Source organism: Colossoma macropomum, unplaced genomic scaffold, assembly GCF_904425465.1.
Source record: "Colossoma macropomum unplaced genomic scaffold, Colossoma_macropomum, whole genome shotgun sequence".
NCBI lineage: Eukaryota > Metazoa > Chordata > Actinopteri > Characiformes > Serrasalmidae > Colossoma > Colossoma macropomum.
The window spans coordinates 9,225,689-9,251,428 of NW_023494809.1; the positions used below are offsets into that span (position 1 = coordinate 9,225,689).

The following is a 25,740-nucleotide window of genomic DNA, read 5'->3' on the forward strand; positions in this document are numbered from 1 at the left end:
GTTAGTTTTATTACACACTTCTATAACCTTAGAATAGCTCAGCCAGTTTGCACTGAAGTCCCTGTAGTTAATGAATAATAAGCTTTAGTATATAATAAGCCTGGAATTTTAGGGGTTAAAATATAATCTCTTAAAACAGGATCATGCAACAGGTGGCTAATGCAAGTAGGAAGCAGCATCTAGCTACGCTACAAACAACAAGGTGTAATAAACCTTCAGAACAAGCGGTGTTACATTTATAAAAGCTTAAATAACCTACTTGCTGGGAGTTTTGTCCGGGACTCAGAGGAGAGGGAGATCAGTGGCTTTATGTGAGGGAGAGGAATGCGAGTAGCTGACGTATATGTACTGCTAACTCTGATTGGTACTTTGGCAGATCACCTGCTGATGTCACCTTCACCAAATTTAGGCCTGTTCAACTCAAATCAAACTGAAGAAAACAGCAGACAAAAGTAATTTCCAAAATCTCTTGACAGTAAAGAAGAAAAGCACTGATTCACTGCAGGTTCATAGTAAAAACATCACAAAAACTGTAGATAATAGACAAAAATCATGAAAATGAGTAGACAGGGGCTTTAAACCAAGAACAGACGTTGATATTAGATGACATGTTTCTTGAATGTTATCATGAAAGGTAATCAGTTTAACATGTCAGAAGAAAAAAGTTGTTTAGTTGTTACATTGCCTCAGTCAGACACTAGTCAACAGGTGGGCAGTACAGTCTTCAGCATTCCTATGCTAATTAACCCTTAATTGCCTTGACAATCAGGGAAAGTTGATTGCTGAATAATTAAAAAAATGTCTTTGTTGGCCGAGCCCCTCTAACGTTAAAATCCTAGGCCCAATCCTATTTCTTCTTTTTACCCCTACCCCTTGTTTTGGAGGGTCACCTTGTCCCTTAGAACTGAGGCACAGTGGGTAGTGGTTGAAATCTTCCTCTATGAAATGGGACCCTCAAATAAAAAGAACATTACTTCATTAACAGCTACTAGCGCTGCTCTGTAGACGACCCTACCAGTCTGCAGTGACAGCAGAGGAGGGTAAAGTTCAGCAACCTCACTGCTGGTCTTGAGTTACATTTAGGGAATTATATGCTTTCAAAGAGGGGCGATGCGCCAATAATTTACCGCCCACAACTAATTCATCAGTGATATGAGGCTATTCACCAGCTTCTTTTACGAATTTTCTCGTTCCACCTCAAATGGAGTAGCAGTTCTAACACTTCGCCCTACCCCTCTGTCTCAACAAAAATCAGGATTGAACATGAACGCGCAAAACGGATGGCTAAGGGCTAAGTGGTAGGGGAAGGGGTGAAATAGGATTGGGTCCTAGAATCACCTTTGATACTTCAGTTGACACACTTTGAGGCTGATTTGGACCTGCAGTTTGTACAGTGATAACTTGGTAGCTTCGAGTTTCCATTACCTTTTGTCTAGATTAACATCCTCCAGTACAAAATTAAAAAGCAAACTTCAGACACCAAACATGTCTTTGCTGATCTGCCTCATTTGAGGTAGGGGTAGACCATACCAAGTGCTATCAACCCTAATGTGCAGGCCTAACATACTGGGCCAGTGACCACAGAATGAGTCATTTGCCTTCTGCCCAGCGCTTACACTCAGTCTCATTCTACATAATGCACTGTACAGTAGCGCTTCACAGGATTTGCCTCTGCCAGACACAGATTTACTCCATCTATCGGTATTAAAAATAAATCGCTCTTGCATGGCTGTAGCCTTATTACATTGTGTCCGGTCCCCTCGCAAGCATGACACTAATGAAGGGTCCGGCAGGCTGAGCGGCACTGCGTTAAACACTGACCCCGATGAGCCGCTGAGCCATCTCCAATTGGATGAAGGCACGGAACAGCCACAGCAGACAAAGCCCGGGAGGATATGGCCAAAGATCAGATTACCGGCCAGCCTAGATCTGAGGCTGTTTTTTTTTTTTTTTTTGGGTTCATCTTTATCCGGTCAGGATCGACAGCGCCAGAGCGGTGCTTAACATACAGTTGTGGATTAAAGCTGACCCCACGTTCATAAACCGCAACAGCCATAGCGCTGATAAAAGCGGATTATTGCTCAGCGATAGAATCAATAGAATGTAACGCTGGGGGAAGCAGTTTGTTTTAAAGCCTTTATCTGCCTCGGGCCGGGAGAATACATACCTTTAAGTCATGAGACAGCAGGAAATTAAGAGAATTTTATGAGGAAAGATTGCTGTAAGCCACTAGAGCTGCTGTTGTCCTTTTGATTTCATTTCCCTCAGGGACTATATAAAAGGGTTACTGCAAGGGAGAATAATTATCATTACATCTAGTGTGGAAAGCCTTGAGGCATTGCTCTAGTGCTTTAATGCTACAACCATTCTGGACACCATCATAGAGTTGATGGTTGACGTGGAGTTTTTCTTTATTTTTCCTGTTTTCCACATTTATAAATAATAGTGAAATCAAAACATATAACACATATGGGATTATGCGGTGATTATGCAGCAAAAGAGTTAACAAATCTTCTGTATCAGATATGAATGTAATGGTGCACATATTATCAAGTTCCATTCGATTTCAATTTGATTTTTGTTAAAAAAATAAGCCAGGCACGGATCCCTTGAGTGTATGTATGTATTTGTTTATTTGTTTGTTTGTTTGTTTTTACCCAGTTCCCCCCCAGTTTAGTCGCAGCATCTCCTAGGTCAAACTCTCTGTCTCCTAAATCTTAGACGGTTGTACCACTCAGGAGCGAAAACCATAGAATTTATAAACAACTTCAGAATAAGAGGCCTATCTTTTGAGTGTGGGTGTATGCATAGCATAAGGTCCACCCACTACTCTGACAGGATGCATCCATTTTTCTACTACAGGGGGTGGCAGAATGCAGTGCGCAGATTGCTGGTCACCATAGTAACACAGAGAACAATTTGCCTAGCTGGTAGCTAGCAAAAAGGCAAAGAGAAAGATTTAAGACGAACATTGATAATTTGGAGATGAGTGGACTTATTTGTGTTTATAATCACTCCAGCTGGTTTCCTGATATGTTTAATCTGCAACAAGAAACTGACAAACACTAATAAGTCACGAAGCTGAAGTCAGCTTCTCATTTGAATTTTCCCGTTCCACCTTAAATGGTGCAGCAGTTACATTCTGGCGCCTCAGGCACAATTTAAAATCTGAACAAGAAGCTGGTGAATGAGAAGCGACTTCCGCCTCATAACAAGTCTAACATTGAGAGACGTTTTCCAGTAAACTGTTCCGCTTTTGGAAACGTTTCCTGCCGAAAATGCGAGAAAAGCGGGTATAGTTGAGCTAAAGCTTAAAACAAAGCAATGTAAGTCGGCGTTTTTGTTTATATTATATGTTTTATATAGACTAGAACATCAGCACATACTGAAACATATTTACAGCCAAAAGGGTAAAATGGACATAACATGTTGTGGCTTTTAAAATGGTTTGGTTTTTGCTGAAAGGACAAAATGGCTCTTCTTAACATTTGTGTTGCCGACCCCTGGCCTCGAAAAGAGGCGAGGGGCGCATCGCCGCTAGTTTTTTATAATTTACGCTTTTGAATGTTAATTTTTCAGTTTTGTTGGATACTTGAGACACCATCAAGTGTTTTTTTTGTAACTTAACAACTATGTCTTTCTGCATAATTAAATAGTTCAATGAAAACACATGACTCAGAGTGTTTTTATGTGAAATGCTCTGTCCTAGAAAAACTTACCAAGTCAGAATTGTTCACAGAGGTGGTGATAGGAACCGGACGTCTGAAGAGTTTGCCTCTAAAAGCTCCCTCGCAGAAAGTTATTACATGAAGTGGTTATGAATATGCTCCTTGAGAAGATGTTGGTCAGCAAGTATTAGATAGTAAATACAGTGGCTATATTTGTGCCCCCTGGTTCCTATCACCACCACTGTAAAGAAATGTGAGTCAGCAAGTTTCTCTGCAATAAACATCTCACATCAAACAACGCTGAATGTCTTTGTTTACATCTCAACGATTGAATTTTGAAGAAAACAGAGGAATTACTCTTTAAGCAGAAACATACATTCGATCATGTGGGTTTGACAGGTACTGTATGTGCAGGTCTGTCACAGCGTGATATTAGTTTGTATTGGAGTTTGTGTTGCGAGGCTGCAGGTCCTCACCGTGCTGTGATGTGTGAAGCAGGTGGTGTGTGGAGGTGACAGGCAGCAGTTAAGCTTGATAATTAATCCCATTTTGGATGGTTGGGGATTTGGAAAGAGCAAAAGCTAAAGGCCCGTTTGCATGCTTTCTGTACTGCGCTGCTGTGCGTAATAAGTACTAAGCGTGAGGTTAACTGAGTTCAGCACTCTCTCCACTGCTTCTGCAGCCAGATAGCTTTGCAGCTTCATGGAACACCATTTCACCTACATTTACACTACCAATCAAAAGTTGACAATCAGTGCTTTACAAATAAAAACATACATCATGTATATATATTATTATTAAGAAAGTTGGATAGCATCATACACTGATCAGGCATAACATTATGACCGCCTCCTTGTTTCTACACTCATTGTCCATTTTATCAGCTCCGCTTACTATATAGGTGCACTTTGTAGTTCTACAGTTACAGACTGTAGTCCATCTGTTTCTCTGCATACTTTGTTAGCCCCCTTTTACCCTCTTCTTCAGTGGACAGAACCCCCATGGACCCTCACAGAGCAGGTACTATTTGGGTGGTGGATCATTCTCAGCACTGCAGTAACACTGACGTGGTGGTGGTGTGTTAGAGTGTGTTGCGCTGGTCTAAATGGATCAGACACAGCAGTGCTGCTGGAGTTTTTAAATACAGTGTCCACTCACTGTCCACTCTATTAGACACTCCTACCTTGTCAGTCCACCTTGTAGATGTAAAGTCAGAGACGATAGCTCATCTGCTGCTGCACAGGTTTTGTTGGTCATCCTCTAGTCCTTCACCAGTGGTCACAGGACGCTGCCCACAGGTCGCTGTTGGCTGGATATTTTTGGTTGGTGGACTGTTCTCAGTCCAGCAGTGACACTGAGGTGTTTAAAAACTCCAGCAGCACTGCTGTGTCTGATCCACTCAGACCAGCACAACACACACTAACACACCACCACCACGTCAGTGTTACAGCAGTGCTGAGAATGATCCACCACTCAAATAGTACCTGCCCTCATGGGGGTCCTGACCACTGAAGAACAGGGTAAAAGGGGGCTAACAAAATGTATGCAGAGAAACAGATGGACTACAGTCTGTAATTGTAGAACTACAAAGTGAACCTATATAGTAAGTGGAGCTGATAAAATGGACAATGAGTGTACAAACAAGGAGGTGGTCATAATGCAATGCCTGATTAGTGTATATATTTAGTGTATATTCAGTATATATTATTTTTGAATGTGTCAGAAATGATGAAATAATTAAGAAAGTTATATAACATCAAGACTGAGTTTACAGTAAAATTAACATCCGGAATGAAATTATGGTCAAATTTGTATCCAGAATGAATATAAAATTAACATGCAGAGTAAGCTAGCAGAGTAAATCACAGGACATTATTATTATTATTATTATTATTATCTCCATAATAACAAAACTTCCCAGACTTTTGAATGGTAAAGTAGCGTTCCACGAATCACTGCCATGTCTCTAACATGTGTGTGTCTGTGTGTGTTTAGATGTCCAGATGGTCCTCGGCCAGTATCAGTGAGGCCTTGTGTGCTGCCCTGTAAGAAGGACTGCATAGTGACACCATTTGGTGAATGGACGGCCTGTCCTACATCCTGCGAACCAGGTATGCCATCTCTGCATTTGAAATAATTACTATTCTCTTCATTAGAAAATCAGGGGCACTATATAGAACACTATTATAGGGAACAAATATGAGCCCCTAATCACTGTTCCCTACATTACAGCACCATATAGAACACTATTATACAGAACATAAATGGTTGCTAATAACTGTTCTCTACCTTAGAAAACAAGTAGCACAATATATAACCCTAGTACAGGGAACAGAATGGGCCCTTAACCACCATTCCCTACATAAAAGCATATAGAACACCTTTATAGGAGACGTAAATAGTCCCTGATTACTATTCCCTACCTTAGAAAACAGGTAGCACAATGTATAGCACTGTTATGTGGAACAGAAATGGCCCCTAATCAATATTCCCTACATTAGAGCACATCAGGTCACTACAAACTCCAACAGTAGTGCACTAGTGTACTGTACAGTGTGTAGGGCATAGTTTTGTTCACAGCCCATGGTACACTTGCTTGAAGTCAAACGGAGCGGTCAGCTTTCAGCAACCTTGAAGGGCAATGTGGCATAACTGAGATTGGTCTTCATAGCATGATAACATAATCATTCACAGTCCAGTGACCTCACGCTTGACACAGGGACATAAATCTTCTACTGGAGCTGTTAGCACTTCCAGATTTTTGATGAGGTTTTTGTTCCGGTACATGGGTTAGCCTCTATCAGTGCTTTATAATTTGAAATCAGTGGCCATGGACAGCTCTTCTGCTCTTTTAGTGTGAAAAAACCCTTTGTATGTTCCTTTAGTGCAATACTGCTCAGTCAAAACGGCCATTAAATACAAATGATTCATTTATTCACATTCATTCAGGAGATGATTCTGAGTAGACTGGATATATGATAATCTACTTGCATAAGGAGGGGGGAGGTCAAAGGAAATGAAGTGGAAAAAAAAACAGGAATTTCCAAAATTAAGGATAGTAAAAAATTCCTCGCAACCACCTGCAAGACCCAGTAGACCACCAAAACTGTTCTTATCAGATAAACAGCACTTCAGATAAAAAAGCCTTCATGTTTGAGAGAGGAGAAAATCGAGCTGCTTCAGATCTGAAAACATCCACAGGTGTTTCTGTCCATCCTTCCACTGTAAAAAGACGACTCAGCGCTATGAGTCTGAAAGGATGTGTAGCTGTCAAGAAGCCTCACTGAGAAAAGGAGACAGATGAAAACTGCAAATCAAACAAAGAAGCTACTGGTGTTCTCAAAATAATGGACTGACCACCCCAGAGTCCAGAGCTTAACATCACTCAATGTGTCTGGGGTTGCTTGGATTGTGAGAAGCAGAAAGTTCAACCAACATCAGACTGTCAGCCCAAATCTGAGCTTTGGCATATCCAGATTGTATCCAGATTGGACAGAAAAAAAACAAGGGAAATCCCATTGTTGTAAATCGGATCCAAACCACATTTGGAGGTGGTTTAAAATGAGATTCCAATTAGATTTTGTCTCAGTCTGGACGCTCTGGCCTCTCAAATCAGATTTCAAGGTGCCTTTTGCGTCACTCGCAAAGCGGCAAACAACAACAACGTCAAATCCAGAGTGATGGAAGTGCTGGGATTCAGGAAGAGCACCCAGGATTCACGCCAGAGAATTGTGAAGGGTTTGGAGGGTCGATATGATGCACCTCCATCTCTCCTGCACCCGCAGTGGAAATCAGCATCACCAGCATAACTACGTAGTTACTGACTGGTAGGTTACCACAGCAACCCATGCAGATAGGTGATGTCTGGACACACAAATCCAATCCAATCACTTGCGAATAACAATAGCAGGACAGTCGTCTCAAAAGATCTGATTTGTGAAGCAAATCTGATTTGCCTGCAGTCTGAACACGGCTAATGACTGAACTTTGGAGGTGTGGAAAAATATCCCTGCAGTTTTCTTTGAGAAACCGAAAGCAAGTCTCCTGAAAAGAATGGAAGCTGTAATAAAGGCAGAGAGTGGACATGATAAATACTGAGGAAAATGGATGATATATTTGATTGTTGAGGCTTTTGTATAGTTTTGTTAAATATATGTTTTCTGCTTCTTTTCTTGCACTAAAAAATGTATGAGATGGCTGTTTTGACTGACAGTTAAATAAATAAAATGCACTTTGTAACTTTTGCACAGTACACCCTTTAAAAATGGTTCTTCAAGGGTTCTTTAGTAAAGAAAATGGTCCACTTTGCAAGGATAAAGGGCTCTTCACACTGATGGAGAATGTGTTGTAGATGTTTCTATATTGAACCTGTCTGAAAAGGGTCCTATATAGCACCAAAAAGGGTCCTTCTATTGTAACAACACCCTTAAAAAGGATGGTCCTTCAAGGGTTCTTTAGTAAAGAAAATTGTTCTATATAGAGCCATGAATACTTAAAGAACACTTTGCATGCTTAAAGGGTTCTTTGCATCACCAAATCGTTCTTCAGATTAAAGGAGAATATATTTTGTATTGAACCTTTTTGAAAAGGGTTCTATATAGCACCAGAAAGGGTTCTTCTATTGTTATGATGTCAAGCCTGTAACAAAAGAAGAACCCTTTTTGGTGCTATATAGAACCCTTTTCTAAAAGGTTCTATATAGAACCATATAAAACAAATTCTCCACGAGTATATAAAAGATACTTTTCTTCAATATGATGCAAAGAACCCTTTAACGCAAAGGGTTCTTTGGATGTGCATAGTTCTATATAGAAACATTATTTTTCTAAAGAACCCTTTGAAGAACCATCTGTTTTAAGTGTGAAGCTTATTATCGTAACAACAGACAAACCCTTTTTGGTGCTATATAGAGCCCTTTTCAAAAGGGATCTGAGTAGAACCATATAGAACATATTCCCCATCAATCTGAAGAATCCCTTTCCTGATGCAAAGAACGCTTTAATCATGCAAAGGGTTCTTGGGATGTTTGTAGTTCTATATAGAACTTTTTTTTTACTGAAGAACCCTTGAAGCTTAATGTCATAATAACAGGAGAACCCTTTTTGGTGCTATATAGAACCCTTTTCAAACAGGTTCTATAAATAACCATCTACAGCACATTCTCCATCAATCTGAAGAACCATTAGTGATGCAAAAAACACTTTAAGCATACAAGGGGTTCATTGAGTGATCATGGTTCTATTAGAGCCATTTTCTTTACTAAAGAACCCTTGAGAAACCGTCTTTTTTTAAGAGTGTGCTGTTAGTGCTTATACTTTTTTTTTTTTGACCCAAAGGTGAAATCTTACACAAAGTTTTAGTGCTGATTAGTGCTGATATCACAACAAAGGGCTAAAATGCTTGGCATTTTTTACTAATATCCCAAATATTTAAGTCATCTCAGCGTTTAATGTGTTGAATCATTGCAAACCGTCAAATTAAACATGCTCATTTATATTAAAAACATTCTAAGAAGCGAACTTTTGATGGGCAGCGTATGTTGTCATAATTACTCTTATCCGTTCTGTCACCATTGGTCTCAAGACTGTCTGTTCTCTGTGTAACTGATGTGTAGCTAAAAATACACTGTAGTTTTATCATCATGACACAAGCAGGTTTGTCTTTAGTCACCAGCGGCCAGAAGAGCAAGCAGTCCCGTTTCCGTGTGATCATCCAGAAGCCAGCCAACGGCGGACTAGACTGTCCCGAGGTGCTCTATGAAGAAAAGGACTGTGTGAGCCCCCCTTCAAACTCTGCCTGTCCAGTTTACAGGTATACGCCAACCATCGCTCCCGGCTCTCTCTCTCTCAGCGCGGTTGTGGCTGTATGATGCATTTGTGGATGTATGATGCAAAAGTAAGCAACAGTTACTCCTGGGCCTTGGAGGGGAGCTCTGATGGCTGAGCAAGCGATCCCGGCAGATATATAGAAACAGAACTGTTAGGTCCGTTGTAGGGCTACAAGATGCTGTCCATAAACAATTTGGATTATTGTCCACACATTGTTTATTTTAAAAACAGCAGTCCAGTCTGAAGAGAAATTTATAGGCTCTGAATAATCGTTGGTATTTCCAAATGAAAACCTGAATACTCGTTTCCAAGATTAGCTATTAAAACGATAAAATTCACATTTCATCATTTTAAGTATGTTCGTTACTGCATTTGAACATATCCAGTAGGAGACAATGATGTAATAGTATATACTGGATACAGCAGCCATGTAGCGCAGCAGTTCTCAAACTATGGGCCATGGCTTTCTCAGGGGCTGCAAGGGGGGCTCCTAAGGGGGCAGCAGAAAAATCTCTATGTAGAAAGTTTTAATATTGTCAGTTTAAATCTGTTTAATGGTGGATGTTATTAAACAATATTAAAATGACCAGCCACTTCATTAAGTACACCTCCTTGTTTCTACATTCATTCTCCATTTTATCTACTCACTCAATATATAGGTAGTTCTACAATTTGATTCTCTGCATACTTTGTTGGCCCCCTTTTTACTTTGTTCTTCAATGGTTAGGACCCTCACAGGACCCCCACAGCACAGGTATTATTTGGGTGGTGGATCATTCTCTGCAGTGACACTGACGTGGTGGTGGTGTGTTAGTGTGTGTTGTGCTGGTATGAGTGGATCAGACACAGCAGTGCTGCTGGAGTTTTTAAACACTGTGTCCACTCACTGTCCACTCTATTAGTCACTCCTACCTTGTTGCTCCACCTTGTATATGTAAAGTCAGACATGATACCTAATCTGTTGTTGCACAGTTTGTGTTGGTCATCCTCTAGTCCTTCATCAGTGGTCACAGGACGCTGCCCACAGGACACTGTTGGCTTGAAGTTTTTGGTTGGTGGACTATTCTCAGTCCAGCAGTGGCACTGAGGTGTGATCAGACACTCTGTGTCTGATCCACTTGTACCAGCACAACACACACTAACACACCACCACCACGTCAGTGTTACTGCAGTGCTGAGAATGATCCACCACCCAAATAATACCTGCTCTGTGGTGGTCCTGTGGGGGTCCTGATCAGTGAAGAACAGGGTAAAAGGGGGACGATAACGTACACAAAGAAACAGATGAACTACAGTCTGTAATCATAGAGCTACACCTATATGGTAAGTGGAGCTGATAAAATGGACAAAGAGTGTAGAAGCAAGGAGGTGTACTTAATGAAGCGGCCACTCAGTGTACATGCCAGCTAGTCACAATTCACTTGATAGTAATGCACTTACTATCCACAATGCTGGCCTTTCCTGAGAAATTCTGGTGTAGCCTGTCAAACGGATTAGGATCATTATATGTACATGTTTAAGATGATTCATCAAACTTGTTCACAGAATATTAAATAATATATCAAATAATCTTTGCTCTTTTAGCTTCGCTGACCACAAGCTCTGAATTTTCATGGGTGCTTGGAATGAATATATGATGCATTCAGCTAAACTACTTATAATGTATTTATTTCTTGACATTTTCCATAAATTGATTACAGTTTTAAGCATCTTCTAAATGTCTTTGCTTTTCAAATTTATTGTTTAAGCAAGACCTAATAGTTAGATTAGTTGATTAATCGAATAATTGTAATAGTCAGCAATTAATCAACAGAAATAGTTTAGTCACTAGCAGCCTTGACAGAGAGAGAGAAAGAGAAGATTTGCATTGCAAAAAAATGACTCAGACTGAGACATAGGATGCTTCAAGTCTCCTGCTAATGGGTTAGCAATATGCTGAAAAGTTTATTATGCTTAATTAAGTTAGATTAGTCATTCAAATAACAGTCAGAAGATTAATGCAGAAATAATCGTTAGTTGTGGCCCTATTTTGTTCTATTGTTTTGAGCTGAAGAGTAAGATGTTATTCAGCATGCTGTTTCACACCATCTGTTAAAGTTGCGTAACTCCTAAATATTGTTCTGGTCTGGTCGCAGGTGGAAGACCCACAAGTGGCGCCGGTGTCAGCTGGTTCCGTGGAGCATCCGGCAGCAGAGCATTGGAGCTCAGGAGGGGTGTGGAGCAGGGCTCCAGACCAGAGGTAAACATTATATAAGCTCATCCGTGCATTAGCAAACACACAAAACCATATCAGACCAGGCTTGAGCTGATTAGTGATAGTAATGATGCAGTCTGTCATGCTGGGCTTCACGATTTGAGTTTCAGAAAACGAGCTTTGAGATGCACAAAAGGAAGTTTTGTTATCTGAGGCCATATCTTACGTCAGCCCTGAAGTGTTGTCTGGCTTTCAGGGCCAAATGTGGTCCATGGAGATATTTTAATTGGCCCATGGCTTGTTTAAGGGTGTTATAAGTGGCCCACAAGCCAGTACATTGTAGTTTTTCCGTTTCCCTATCGTTACTGTGGTAACGAAGTTAGCTAAAGTTAAAGAGCCTTTCTGATCTGACTAGACCTGCAGCTTCATTTACTGAATGACATTTAATCAAGATTACAGCCATAAAGCACAAACTTAACACTGAGAAGCCTTGTGCATCTTCTATACAGGGACAGGAAACACAGTAGCTGACAGAAAGCTTTGATTTGGAAACCGTAATGTTGAATGAATCATTTGTGAAAAATTTGTCAGCCCTCAGGTATTTTTACATGGTGCAGTCTGGCATTCTTTGAAATAAAATCAGACACATCTGCTTTAACATTCTACAGCAGAATCAGGCAGTAGAATTCACTAGTTTATAGCATATAAATGTTTTTGTTCATCAGTGTTCTCTCACTACAATACCCAACATGCATTGCAGAATACATCACAGCCCCTGGAAATCCCTGTGGTGTCAACAAATCTTGATTGCTAGCCTAGCCACTGATCTATAGGCTCATAAATATAACCAAGCTAGCATTATTGTAACTCTTACCTCAGTTGTTGAACAAAATCATAAAAAAACTGAAATTCTATCTTTATTCCATGTGAAAAAGACTGAGGTGAGATATATAGATAGCCAGGTAGCTACCTTGCTAGCTTTTTGCTTGTTGTCCTACTCAATATAATACTCACAGTTTATAAGCTGTAAAGGTGTAATTTTCCCAAATCAAACAAACTTAGTTTAGAAAGTTAGCAGGTTTCTAAATTTCAGAAACACATGCATGTTTATTCTCTTTGGTTTAGCAGGTGATGGGAAAGACTGAATAAAGCATTGCCTGACTAGGGAGCTTGGAGCCCTCCTAAAAAAGTAATATAGGGAAGCAGACTGTGGACTGTATGCAGTAGACTCTCTAACAGGCGAAGAGCTTCTGGGCTCACAGAAGAGAGTTGTACTAGATGTTAGTTTAAGTTATAGCTGAGGTCCACTCTTGTACGTACATGGAGGGTTGTGCAAGAGGGCCCTGTAAGGAGAGAACAGTCTGCTAAGAGGCAGACCAGAGTGGGTTTTTAAAAAAAAAGACATTTTGGTTTTAAAGGTTACCAAAAAAGGTGTAAGGTTTTGACGTGATGGGGACTAAAATGATATGGAATTGTGTAGCTGGGGTGGGGAGATGACCTCATCACCCCAGAGGGGTAATAAAAAGGGATGTTTTGAGATGATATTTGCATTGTGGTTGACCGGGAACCATCTTGCCATTTGATTCTCAATAAAGCGAAGGCTTCCTTCGACAAGAACTCGGCTGAAGTCTTCATTCCTTTTTATTGTTTTTCATCTTGGATTCTTTTCATTCTTTTTGAAGACAGTAGATCACAGATAGTTATTAGGGCAATAGTATAGATAATATTAGCTACTTATAAATGTCCAGACCCTGGGCAAAAAGAGATCTTGGTTGTGACACAGCCTTAATATAACTGCAAATGAGGGAAGGCGACTGCTAGTGAGTTGTTGATAAATGGGAGTGAATGGAGCTAAACGGCTGGAAACAGAAAATGAAACATTTTTGGTGGAAATTTCTCTAATTTTGGAAAGTAGAACGCTGCATTGTATTGTATAAATCAATGAAAACTTACCAGTATCTTTCTGCTTTTCTACAGCAATGAGGTTTTGTGCTGTAGGAAGCTAGCACTATTGCTACTATTGGTTGGTAAGCTGATCAGCTCATTTGCTGAGTGAAGCAGTTCGTGCTCACTGAGTCACTGTTAGAGAGAACTAGAGTTCCAAATGGTTCAGATAAATGAGAGCAACGTTGAAATATTTTGTGATGTTCTGTGTTGAAAAAACAAGTTAATGTTTTTGCATTAAAAAAGGATGAATTGTTTACAAATGCTCCATTGGGACCTATTCACTTTGGATACTTTCAGGAGCGCCCTCTAGTGTCTGATTAACCCAAAACCCAAAATACTGGCAGTTCTCCACACTAGACTATTTCTGCTGTTTCCACATTACTTGCTGTTAGGTTGTTAAAAAAAAAGGTGCCACGAATCTTGGCTCGCTTACACTAGGTTATGGTTGCTAAGCAAAGTTTATTACATAAACAGCACAATGACTGTTAACAACTTAGCACATTGGTACAGAATCCAGTTGATGTCTGTGGTCATATGTGTGTGGACAGCCTGGGATGGGACAGGATATCAGACTTATAATAACTTTTATAACCAGTTCTCAATTAGAACTTTGCATCCGGAGGCATCTCTGGGCTAAAACAGTGGCCAAGCATTCACCTTGTTCATCATCAGAGGTGACGTTATTTAAATCTTCCTCACGCTGGCACGGATACAAACCCAGGGGTAACTTCAGAAACTGTGACAGACGTCATTATGTCTGGCAGTGACCGTGTTGTACTGACCACAGTGCTCTCATGGTCTGTGCGTGATGCTGGTTGCTTGTCCCACCTGCCCTTTCAACGTGATGCTGCAACTGACTGGATTAGCGCACCCCATCCGGTTCACTGAATGCCAACAGCTTAATAGGCTCAAATCCTCCCACACACTGAAGCCATGGCACTGTGGAGCCGTACCCTCACCGTCCACTTTATTAGAAACACTGACCTTCTACTTCCACTCACCATCCACTTTATTAGAAACACTGACCTTCTACTTCTACTCACTGGCTACTTTATTCGCAACACCTACCTTCTGCTTCTGCTCACTGGCCACTTTATTAGAAACAGTGACCTTCTACGTCCACTCACTGGCCACTTTATTAGAAACACCTAGCTTCTACTCACACTCACTGGCCATTTTATTAGAAACACTTACATTTTACTTCCACCGGTTAGTCTGTAGTTTATATAGCACGTATTCCAGCTAGCCCTGCGATGGATTGGCGACCTGTCCAGGGTGTATCCTGCCTTCCGCCCAATGACAGCTGGGATAGGCTCCAGCACCCCACCGCGACCCAGAAGGATAAGCGGTTTAGATGATGTATGTATGTATGTATGTATGTATTCCAGCTAGTTATCTAACACAGCAGCTAATCCAGCTGGCATTTTGGTACATTTTAAAGTAATATGGTCTGTAATTTACTGAAACTTAAGCTAAATTAGCTAACAACTTTGTCATGCTAGTTAGCCTACTTGCTATCCAAACTAAATGCTAGCCAACTGTTTCAAGTGGTTTTACCTCTTTAATTGAAATACTGCTTGCAGCACTTCAGTTCTGTCCATCAGACTGAATGTTTTTCTATAATGAAAGGCTTTTTATTAAAAGTCGTATCAAAGGTGGTGCCACTAAGAGCTGTAGGAGGACGGCGCTGCGGTAATGGCCATGAAAAAAACAGACAAATTCACACATGTGGGTTTGGAAGTGAAGGTTTTATTCATTTACTGCATTAAAGTTGTCACTCCTAATTTAGTCAGTTTTAGTCAATATTTTTTCTCACGCTAAAATGAGTGAGTCAAGTCGTGATCATTTAAAGGCCCCTTTAACAGCCAGTCATTATGAAGAGTGGAGATCTGCATTTACAGTTTAAATACAGTCATTTATTAAAGGTTTTTCAGTGTAAACTTAAAGTTTCATGAGCGTCTGCTTCATCTACTTTCACCCATCTCTCTGGCACTGTGCCACCTCTTAATTTAGCAGACTCACTGCAGTGTGTGTGTATCTGTGTGTGTGATCCTGCAGCGGTCTCATGTCGGCAGCTGGACGGGTCAGTAACAGACATAGGCCAGTGTCTGAAGTTTGCCAACTCCATGCCTGCTATAAACCAGCCGTGCCAGTTGCCGTGCCGAGACGACTGCCAGCTCACCAACTGGTCCAAATTCTCACCCTGCACGGCTGACTGCGTGGGGGTCCGCACTCGAAGGAGGGCTCTAGTGGGTAAGTAGCATCTACACACAGCCTCCTCACTACTCACGCAGGCTCAGGACTTGTCCACATATATCTAGATATTTTTAGAAAACAAAAAAAAAATGTTTTTTGCTGTTTTCGAAAAAATCCTCGTCCACATCAACTCCACACTAAAGCACAAAAATGCCTCAGAGATGCTCAACTGAGCATGCCACAGTAGGGGGCGATATAAAATGATATCACATGCCTCAAGAAATAAACTGTGAGCATTCACACTGCGCAAAATATAGAGAGTACTGTGTGATGGTGTGTTACAAACGCTACACTCTGACCTGCAGGCTGTCAGACCGTCAGAATTTGATTTTGCACACACATTCAAAGTAGGATTTCTGCCAGAAAATAAAAGCTTAAGAAGTGAATGAAAGCTACCACTTGCTGCTGTGGGTTTGATTATGTTGCCATGGCTGCACCACTGTAAGGTCCACACCATCCTGATCATGCAGAGAAGCTGAGTTTTCTAGCTTTTGATCCTATTTAAATTGTGACGAATTTTCCAAATCAGACTTTGGTTAATGATCACATAGCTTTGGAAATATTGAGGTATTTTTAATATTGAGGAGCAACTGAGGGGACAATGTTTTTAAAATAACTGAGCACTGTTCTGATGTCTCTGCAAAGTTAAAAGTTAAATTTAGTCATAAACATGCTTTCATCCCCAAAATGACCGATCCAGTCATCCATCATATTTCAGACAGAGTTCTGCATGCTCAAAAAACAGCAACAGGCGTGTCCAAGTTACTGGTGTGAGTTTTAAATAACCCTGAAGACAGTGACGTGGTTTTCAGGTGGACGGCAGCAAGGGTCGTTTATATGATTTGAAAACATCTGGGGCTTTGGACAAAACATCTGGGGCTAGTAAGGAGATCTAATGTTTTTTAATATTTACAAGCAATATTTCCACACCATTTTAAAACCACCATTTAGGATGTTTAACAGCCTAGATCAAGTCTTGTATAATAGGAAATGATATTACCTAGTAACTTTGACAGCTGAGGCATAACTACATTCTCATGCTCTGCAGGCTACAATGGACATCAGCTTCATAAATAGAGGACTGCGGAGCACATAAACCTAACAGAATTTTTGTTTCATGATGTGCCATATGCACGTCTTAAAGTAATGAATTTAGGGTCATCTAAATATGAATTTTATCAACATCACTTATCAACACACAAATTAACCTTACTGGATAGTCCTGGCTCTGTTCTGATTTCTTTACTGTCACTGCCACAGTCATATTTATATAATATTCTTCATTTAGTTAAGCTGTTTACACCGATCAGGCATAGCATTATTATTTATCAGCTCCACTTACTATATAGGTGCACTTTGTAGTTCTACAGTTACAGACTGTAGTCCATCTGTTTCTCTGCATACTTTGTTAGCTCCCTTTTACCCTGTTCTTCAGTGGTCAGGACCCCCATGGACCCTCACAGAGCAGGTACTATCTGGGTGGTGGATCATTCTCAGCACTGCAGTAACACTGACGTGGTGGCGGTGTGTTAGTGTGTGTTGTGCTGGTACGAGTGGATCAGACACAGCAGTGCTGCTGGAGTTTTTAAATACAGTGTCCACTCACTGTCCACTCTATTAGACACTCCTACCTTGTCAGTCCACCTTGTAGATGTAAAGTCAGAGACGATAGCTCATCTGCTGCTGCACAGTTTGTGTTAGTCATCCTCTAGCCCTTCATCAGTGGTCACAGGACGCTGCCCACAGGACGCTGTTGGCTGGATGTTTCTGGTTGGTGGACTATTCTCAGTCCAGCAGTGACACTGAGGTGTTTAAAAACTCCAGCAGCACTGCTGTGTCTGATCCACTCAGACCAGCACAACACACACTAACACACCACCACCACATCAGTGTTACTGCAGTGCTGAGAATGATCCACCACACAATAGTACCTGCTCTGTGAGGGTCCATGGGGGTTTGACCACTAAAAAACAGGGTAAGTGCACCTATATAGTAAGTGGAGCTGATAAAATGGACAATGAGCATAGAAACAAGGAGGTGGTCATAATGCTATGCCTGATTGGTGTATATGGCTTCACAGTTGTGAATTCTGCAAGTTCACAATTTTTTGTTGCAGCGAATGAAATTCTTAAGCAGACATAAACATTTGTGTTCAAGAGAGAATGTTTTAATTGTGGTCAAATAATCATACTTTCTATTTCACTCAACAGCATGTCCATCAGAAAGCAAATGAATAACAACAATCAAGGTTTATTTGCGGCTAAAAGATAAACATTAGCCCACTTTGTCAGGTTTTAGATATAATTTCAGTTCACCAACCTTTTCTAATCTTTTAAATGAAATTAAGCAGATCTGTTTGTCGGGCAGCACCAGCCACTTTACCACTGTCTGCATTCAGATCTGCGCTCAATTACCAAAAATAAGAATTTAATTCTCCACTAATGTTCTTCTCAACTCTCGGACCATTCCAGAAATAAAATGTTTGAGGCTAAAAGCCCAAGAACGCAGAGAAAAAGATGTGCTTTTAAAAATATGTGTGGATGGGGCCTCAGAACTGTTAATACAGGGTGTAAATTGAATAATGTCCTCATGTAAGCTACAGAAACAAAGTATTCCCAGCTAGTGATATCTTACTTGACCAGTAAAATCAATTCTTATTCTGATTCTGGGCCCAGATTCAGTCAGATAACGTAAGTATTTTGTTAGCTAGCTAGTTAAGCTACCTGCTTTAGCGTCTGATTCAGTGCTAGCTCAATTTCTTAGCACACTTTCATGAATCCGTCACCTCATTGTAATGCATCATTATAGGGAAATCAAATCATTACCTAGTTTTTAAGAGGGATTTCATAAGCCCTAACTGCTTTCCACTCTGTATTCTAGTCCCTGTGTTAGCATTAGCCATGTGTGATCAAGTGTTCCACAAAGCTAAAGCCCTGCAGCCGTCTAGATCCAGACAGCCTGAAGCAGCCTGCAGGGCTACGTGCTGCGGGCGGCTCAGGAATGACCCTTCTGTCCCCTAAGTAATCCAGCATGGCTTAAAGGAGTTGTTTAGCAGAAAATCAAATGTCCACTTAAACCAAGTGTAGTCTATCAGCCAAGGCCTGTTTGGTGTCTGAAGTTTTCTTCGTTAGTTTTGTGCTGGAGGCTAATATGTCACAAGTTAGCATGCAGGTAGCTTTTGCTTGGTGTCCAGAGTCTCAGTGTAGCATTGTGCTAACTGCATGCCTAGATTATCGCTCACACATTTGCCTTAAGCTGTGTTGAGTTGTTAAGAAGTCCTAAACTGATGTGCTTCTGACACTGAGTAACATGCTGTGATTTATATGGACAAATGAACATGGACTGATGTCTGAGAGAGCAAGAGTGGAATGACTGGTGTTGGAGCGACAAAAAGACAAAACTGAACCTGTTCTGTGGGACTGTAGCGTTTTGCTAGTGTTCGAAATACCCCCCTGGTTATCGGGGGGATCCCATGTTGGCTGGCTAATCTAGTGTTAGCTGCCTGCTAACCCGCTCACCACAGTGGTGCTAATGCTAGCTTCAGTGGCAGCAAAATGTCTGGGTTAACAATTCTCGTTTTGGAAATGCTCTTTTCTAGTTTGGTAATGCAGTCTTTCAGTCATTATCTGAGATCTTACATCTTTACATCTCCCCTTTTGTCTTCGATCAAGAAATGAGTAACAATTCACTCTTTTCAGATATACAAATATGGCATGTTGTAAAGTTGCTAGGCTATTGAGGACCACCCAGTCTACTACAGCGCCACCCTGAGGCAGACCAGTGCTGCCACTCTAGTTAGTTAAGACTACCAAAGACAGAAGCTTGCTGATTGTGGGTGAAGCAGCCAGACAATGACCTTTCTCTGAGTTTGTATTTGAGCATCTATTGTAGCCTAACAACAAGCGGAACGTCATAATAAGTTTATTCACCCATTTAGATCATATCTGAGAGCACGAAGTCGAGTGGCAGGTGTTAAAGTGAAAGCTGAACATGTTCTGTGGTGTTTTTAGCTCTTAGTCATTGCTGAGAAGCTATCATGCTTAGTTTTTTCCTGGCTCTGATTTTTCATGTCTTTCTATCAGCACCACCTATCGCTGAGCTCCCACACCACCAATCAGTGACCTCTCTACAATAAAAATGTGTTTATTTGGCCATTCAGACGTGGAACAGAAATCTGATTGGTCATAATTTTGAACTACTATCATCATTTTTTAAATACGGCTGTATACAGTCTTATCGATACGCCGCTTAATTTAAATTGACTTGGCAACATGGAAACATGTCTAAATTGAATTTTTCAACAAACTGTTTCTTTTAATCAATTTCCAGGAAAGAGCAAGAAGAGGGATAAGTGTAAGAACAGTCAGATGTATCCACTGAGTGAGACCCAGTACTGCCCCTGCAACAAGTACAATGCCCAGCCAGTGGGCAACTGGTCCGACTGCATCCTGCCTGAGGGCCGACTGGAGAGTGCTCTGGGCATGCGGGTGCAGGGAGATGGTCGGGAGTGCGGCCAGGGCTACCGATACCAAGCCATGGCATGCTATGACCAGGACAACAGGCTGGTGGAGACCTTACGCTGCAACAGCCACGGTGAGTAGAGCCCACCTAATCAGCCCCCTCATACATTTCCATTTGCATTTATTCGTTTAGCAGACACTCTCATGCTTAGAGCGTGTAGTCGTTTGAACAAACTCAGCCATGCTTGGCCATTTTTACAGAGAACAGTATCATGCAATTTTTTTCTGAAATCAAGGGAATTATTAGGAAAAGGAAGGTTTTATGCTAGAAGTTGGAACGTTATTGTGAGGATTTCATTTCATTTATTTACAAGAGTGTGATTAGTTCTGCATCACAGACACCACTCCAACTCATTCTAAAGGTACTGGATGGAGCTCCATTACCCCAGAGAACACAGTTCCACTTCTCCAGAGACCAGTGCTGGGGGCTTCATACCCCTCTAGCCTATAGTTGCCATTAGGCATTGTGTAAAGCTTTAACTGATCCTGAAATTTTGGTCCAAACTCAAATACAGCTAGAGAACTGTCAGTCTCAGCCCAACCCGACATACAGACCTCAACCGACTAGACATGCATCTTTAGGTTTTGAGTCCGAAACTGACCTGCGTGCTACAAAGTTATGTCTGAAACTGACCCAGACTTTCCCATCATCAGCAAATAAAGCCTGACATGATAGTGCTGGTTAAATTACAGCATAATGACAGTCATGGTGGTCAGTAGATCACATACAAATAAAATTAATAAAAACAACATAAAATGATATGATAAAATAATCAGCTGTCCAAAATGATGTTTACTTTCTGCTTTAACGTATCTATTCATTAAGCAGTCCTACTAAACAACAACCCAACAATTTTTATTGTGGACTTTTCATACTGCGCTCTTCTTACACTGTGCGGTGCTGATAAAGTGACAACCCCAATTCCAAAAAAGTTGGGACGCTTTATAAAATGTAAATAAATGTAAATAAACACAGAATGCAATGATTTGCAAATTAAGTTCTGCCATCAAGTTTTAAATTAGTTAATGTTTTTCATGAAATGGTAAAATGTCTCACTTTCAACATCTGTGTTCTATGTTCTATTGTGAAAAAAGTGAGTCTATGAGATTTGCAAATCATTGCATTGCATTTACATTTTGCACAGCGTCCCAACTTTTTTGGACTTGGGGTTGTAGAATATATTATACAAATATTGTATTTTGAACATACTGCAAACAAATTTACTGCTATTTTGTCTGCATTAATCTGTTGTTTTTGTGGTCATGTCAAGAATTTAAGGATTGTGATTATAAAGATAAGCACAGTACAGAACAGCCAGCCAGAACAGAGCTCATTTGCATATCTCAGTCTTTAAGGTGCAGAAACAAAAACAGCCTGTTAAATTCTAAAGGATAAGGAAAGGTTGGAAAATGGTCATGTAGAAATGAATTATGGATGTTTTTGGCACAGACAAATGTGATAAGTAGACCTCAGGGGGAGACAATAAAATGCATGAGAAATGTAGGGAGCTGAATTCACAAAATAGAGGAGGTGTCTGGATACTTTTGGACATATGATGCATAAGCCGGATTGAGGAACAGATCTGTGTAATTGTTGTATCAGAAATACTTCAAAACATGCAGTGTTGATAAAAAAGATGTTATCATCCAGGCTTGGTTAACTGTGACCTTTGCCCCCTGTGGCCATGTCTATATGCTACATCATTGTACCTAAACCAAACCCAGTCCCACCCCCGTTAGGAGCTTAGCACACTCCGCAGGTTTTTGGCCTAATCAAAGCTGACGCTAAGCCCTGCCAGATATTCTCGCTTACCGCAGATAGACGCCACATCCCTAAATTGCGGCTGAGGGTGTAGGATAGCAATGATTACACGCCTGTCACAGTGACTGTGTTGATCACAAACACCGTCATCCACCTACGCTTGAAGCAAAGAAGACAGAGTGGGTTGTTGAAAAGAGATGTTGGAACAGCAAGACCTGCTCCATATTGAAAGACTCTACAAGGGGTAGACGAAATAATGAACATCAGGGTATATATGCACAGAGCCGTAATTGGGCATCCGATTTTCAGAATAACACTCACAAGCTACTTTATTAGAAATCCCTAGCTTGGGGCTCCATCTTGCTGGTGTACATTTAGAGACTGTAGCCCATCTGCTGTGCTAAACATCCTTTCTCCTGTCATTATTGTTCAGTTTCTGACCACAGAGCCACGCTGGAATTGGAAATGCAAGGTAGGCGTTTCTAATAAAGTGGCCAGAGAGTAGACAAACAAGGTCGGTGTTTCTTATAAAGTGGACAGTTTGCAGAAGAACAAGCAAGGTGTTTCTAATAAAGTGGCCAGTGAGTGGACGTACAAGGTAGGTGTTTCTAATAAGGTGGCCAGTAAGTGGATTTACAAGGTAAAAGTTTTTTATAAGGCGGTCAGTGAGCGGAGGTGGAAGTCAGGCGTTTCTAATAATGTGGCCAATGAGTGGAAGTAGAAGGGGAGTGTTTCTAATAAGAAGGTCATTGAGTGTAAAAATAAAATGGGTGTTTCTAATAAAGTGGCCAATGAGTAGAAGAACAATGTAGGTGTTTCTAGTAAAGTGGCCAGTGAGTAGAAGAACAAGGTAGGTGTTTCTAATAAAGTGGCCAATGAGTAAAAGAAGTGTTTCTAATAAAGTGGCAGTAAATTGGATGTACAAGGGGGTGTTTTCAGTAAAGTGGCCACTAAATAGAAGAACAATGTAGAGGTTCTTAATAAAGTGGCCAATGAGTAGAAGAATGGTTTAGGTGTTTCTAATGAAGAGGTCAGTGAGTGAAAGTACAAGGTCGGTGTTTCTGATAAAGTGGCTAGTGAGTGAAAGTACAAGGTATGTTTCCTCAGCAGCAAGGCTGAATGTAGAAGAACAGCTACACTAATTGCTGTAGGTTATGGGTTTTGTAACATTACCTTTTTGCTACAAGTGGTTCCCAAATTGCACAGTAGAAATGTATTGGAAAGTGTAAAAAGTATTTGGGAACTCATGAGTGTTGACATTTTGTTAAGCTTCAGTATATCATCGTTTTCATTTCATTCTTTCGTTCGCTCCCACACATTTAATTGCACATTGTTTCTTTTCTCCACGCTGAAACGTGCTGGGCTAATTATATTCCTGTCACGCGTCTCTCCTGTATTTGGGCCAGACACGTACAGAGTCAAACTGAGAGAGGTAAGAGACGTTCCATCTCCGCTGGTCGCCTCATGATTTCTCTGAGTTGGTGCTGTGAGGTGCAGATGAGGAGAGACAGGCTGAGAAAGAGAGAGTGATGTCATCAGTGTGCTTTAGGCCTGCTGTGCAGCGGTGCTATAGAGTGGGGGAGGGATGTCAGATCCTTCTCTCTCTCTCTCTCTCTCTCTCTGTCCTTCTCCTCTCCTCCTCCTTTCACCACTTATATTTTCCTCTCTTCTCACTCTTCTCACTTAGATTCTTTACTTTTTTTTTTTTTTACTTATTTCTTTAATTATTTCCCTCTTTTTTCTCCATGTTTAAATCCTCTGCTCTTTTTCTTCCCATTTAAAGGCACAGTTAGGTAAAAAATCTGATCTTTACAGTTTTCCCCCTTATCCCAAACGCAGTTGATCAACCAAAACAGGTTTGGTGTCAGAAATTGGCTTCTTTAGTTTTGTGCTGGAGCTACGAGGCGAATGTAGCCAACAAGAAGTGTATGATGTGGGGCAGTTAGCATCGTCTAAACTGCAGACCCACCAAGGTTTTGGCCATTTTTTGGGATTGTTGCAGAGTAAAATGCTTGATTTTGACATTTCTCAGAGTTTGCAGTAATAAACAATGTAAATTTTTAAAGGGAACTTTGTGATGATTATGATATTTAACTGATTTTAAATGTAGCCTAGATAGTTTCTGTCAACAAATAGGAAATTAAGTGTATCTCTGAGAACCAAGACCATGCAAAGTAACAGACCTAAGATTAACCTTCATGTGGTGTTCTGGTCTGTGGGACCCATTTTCAGTGTTTACCAAAAGACAAATTAATGCGATTTAGTGTTATTTCAACCTCAGATTCCGTGGCCTTTGCTCATTTTCTGTGAGGAACATATAAAATAACACATTTTCAGTGACTTCACACTGTTCACCCCCCACACATTTATATTACACATGTGGTCTTGGGTGAACCCACAGGGAATAAAAGTGTGGAGGTGCTGTGTCCCTTCACTCTGTTCTCCACCTACATGGCCTGCTTTTAGTGTGTGTGTGTCTGTGTGTGTTTGTATATGTGTGAGGGTGGACAACATGGACAGGCTGCTGACTGGCTACAGCTGCTAAAGGAGAACCCTACACTGGCCACTGTGATATTTTAAACATCTGGTATTTTTACATAAATTGTTTTGGCTGTGTTGATTTATAAAAACAATAATGCGGTGGGTCCAGCAGACCACTGAGTAACAAACACAACACCATACAAGGGTTAAAAAATATAACCCTGTTTTAGAGTCTCAAAAACAGTATCTTTTCAGGTTTTACATCAAAATGATGCTATGAAATCTAGTAACAATGACAAAGACTACATATACACCCTGCCAACTGAACATGTTCCTTAAATAAACTCAAGTAAGTAAATTCATAAAGTAATTTTAGCATTTAGTAGTGCTAATATAAACTAATATGAACCCAGTGCAAAAACGTCCAGCCTCTGTATTGGTATGAAAGGCTCAGTCACAGCTTCTAGAGCAGACAACTGCTCACAAAAGAGAATTTTTACAGACATGCAGATCAATCAGAATGAAACTGACAAAATTACAATAGCTATTGATAGCTTAGCTTAAATATCAGAGGCTCTGTCTATGTGTGGGTAAAGCTGCACACTTCATTTTGAAAGCACTAACGTGTTTAGTGCAAAAATAATGCAGTGATCGGATGTAATTGCGAGCTCTGGCAAGTACTGCCAGGACTGGTTGAATTTGAAATTTGTGTGAATTCTTGCGATCATAAGATTGCAAATTCCTGGTGGGCCTGAAACTGCATTCCAAAATAATCACATACTTCATATGCTGTTGTCAGTAGAGGTTCCCAACCACTGGTCCTGGGCCATGAGTTGCGTACCACGGCATTGAGGAAGAGGAATTAGCTGAAATCCACTATTTCACTACTATTATTAATGTAATTACTAAGTTCATTAAAGTATTTTTTATTTAAGGCTCAATTCTTTGCATTAAATTTTATGGAATTTTAAACATACCAGCATACATTATGTCTCTGTATGGCCTCATGAGCGCACGTAGGTTGCTATTTCAGCTGAAGGCTAAAGTGAAGAAGTTAAAAATGAATAAACTGACACTAACAAAC

The 25,740-nt window shown here is 40.6% G+C and overlaps 1 protein-coding gene across 1 annotated transcript in view; it reads left to right on the forward strand.

Moving 5' to 3' along the window:
- The window catches only part of LOC118799119 (thrombospondin type-1 domain-containing protein 7A), a 213,026-nt gene that overhangs the window by 143,330 nt on the left and 43,956 nt on the right, over window positions 1–25,740 (forward strand). Inside the window, exons 12-16 of the mRNA XM_036558827.1 lie at window positions 5,664–5,779; window positions 9,335–9,479; window positions 11,632–11,735; window positions 15,696–15,890; window positions 20,223–20,486. Coding sequence (XP_036414720.1) covers window positions 5,664–5,779; window positions 9,335–9,479; window positions 11,632–11,735; window positions 15,696–15,890; window positions 20,223–20,486 — 824 coding nt within the window. The remainder of the gene's footprint in view (window positions 1–5,663; window positions 5,780–9,334; window positions 9,480–11,631; window positions 11,736–15,695; window positions 15,891–20,222; window positions 20,487–25,740) is intronic.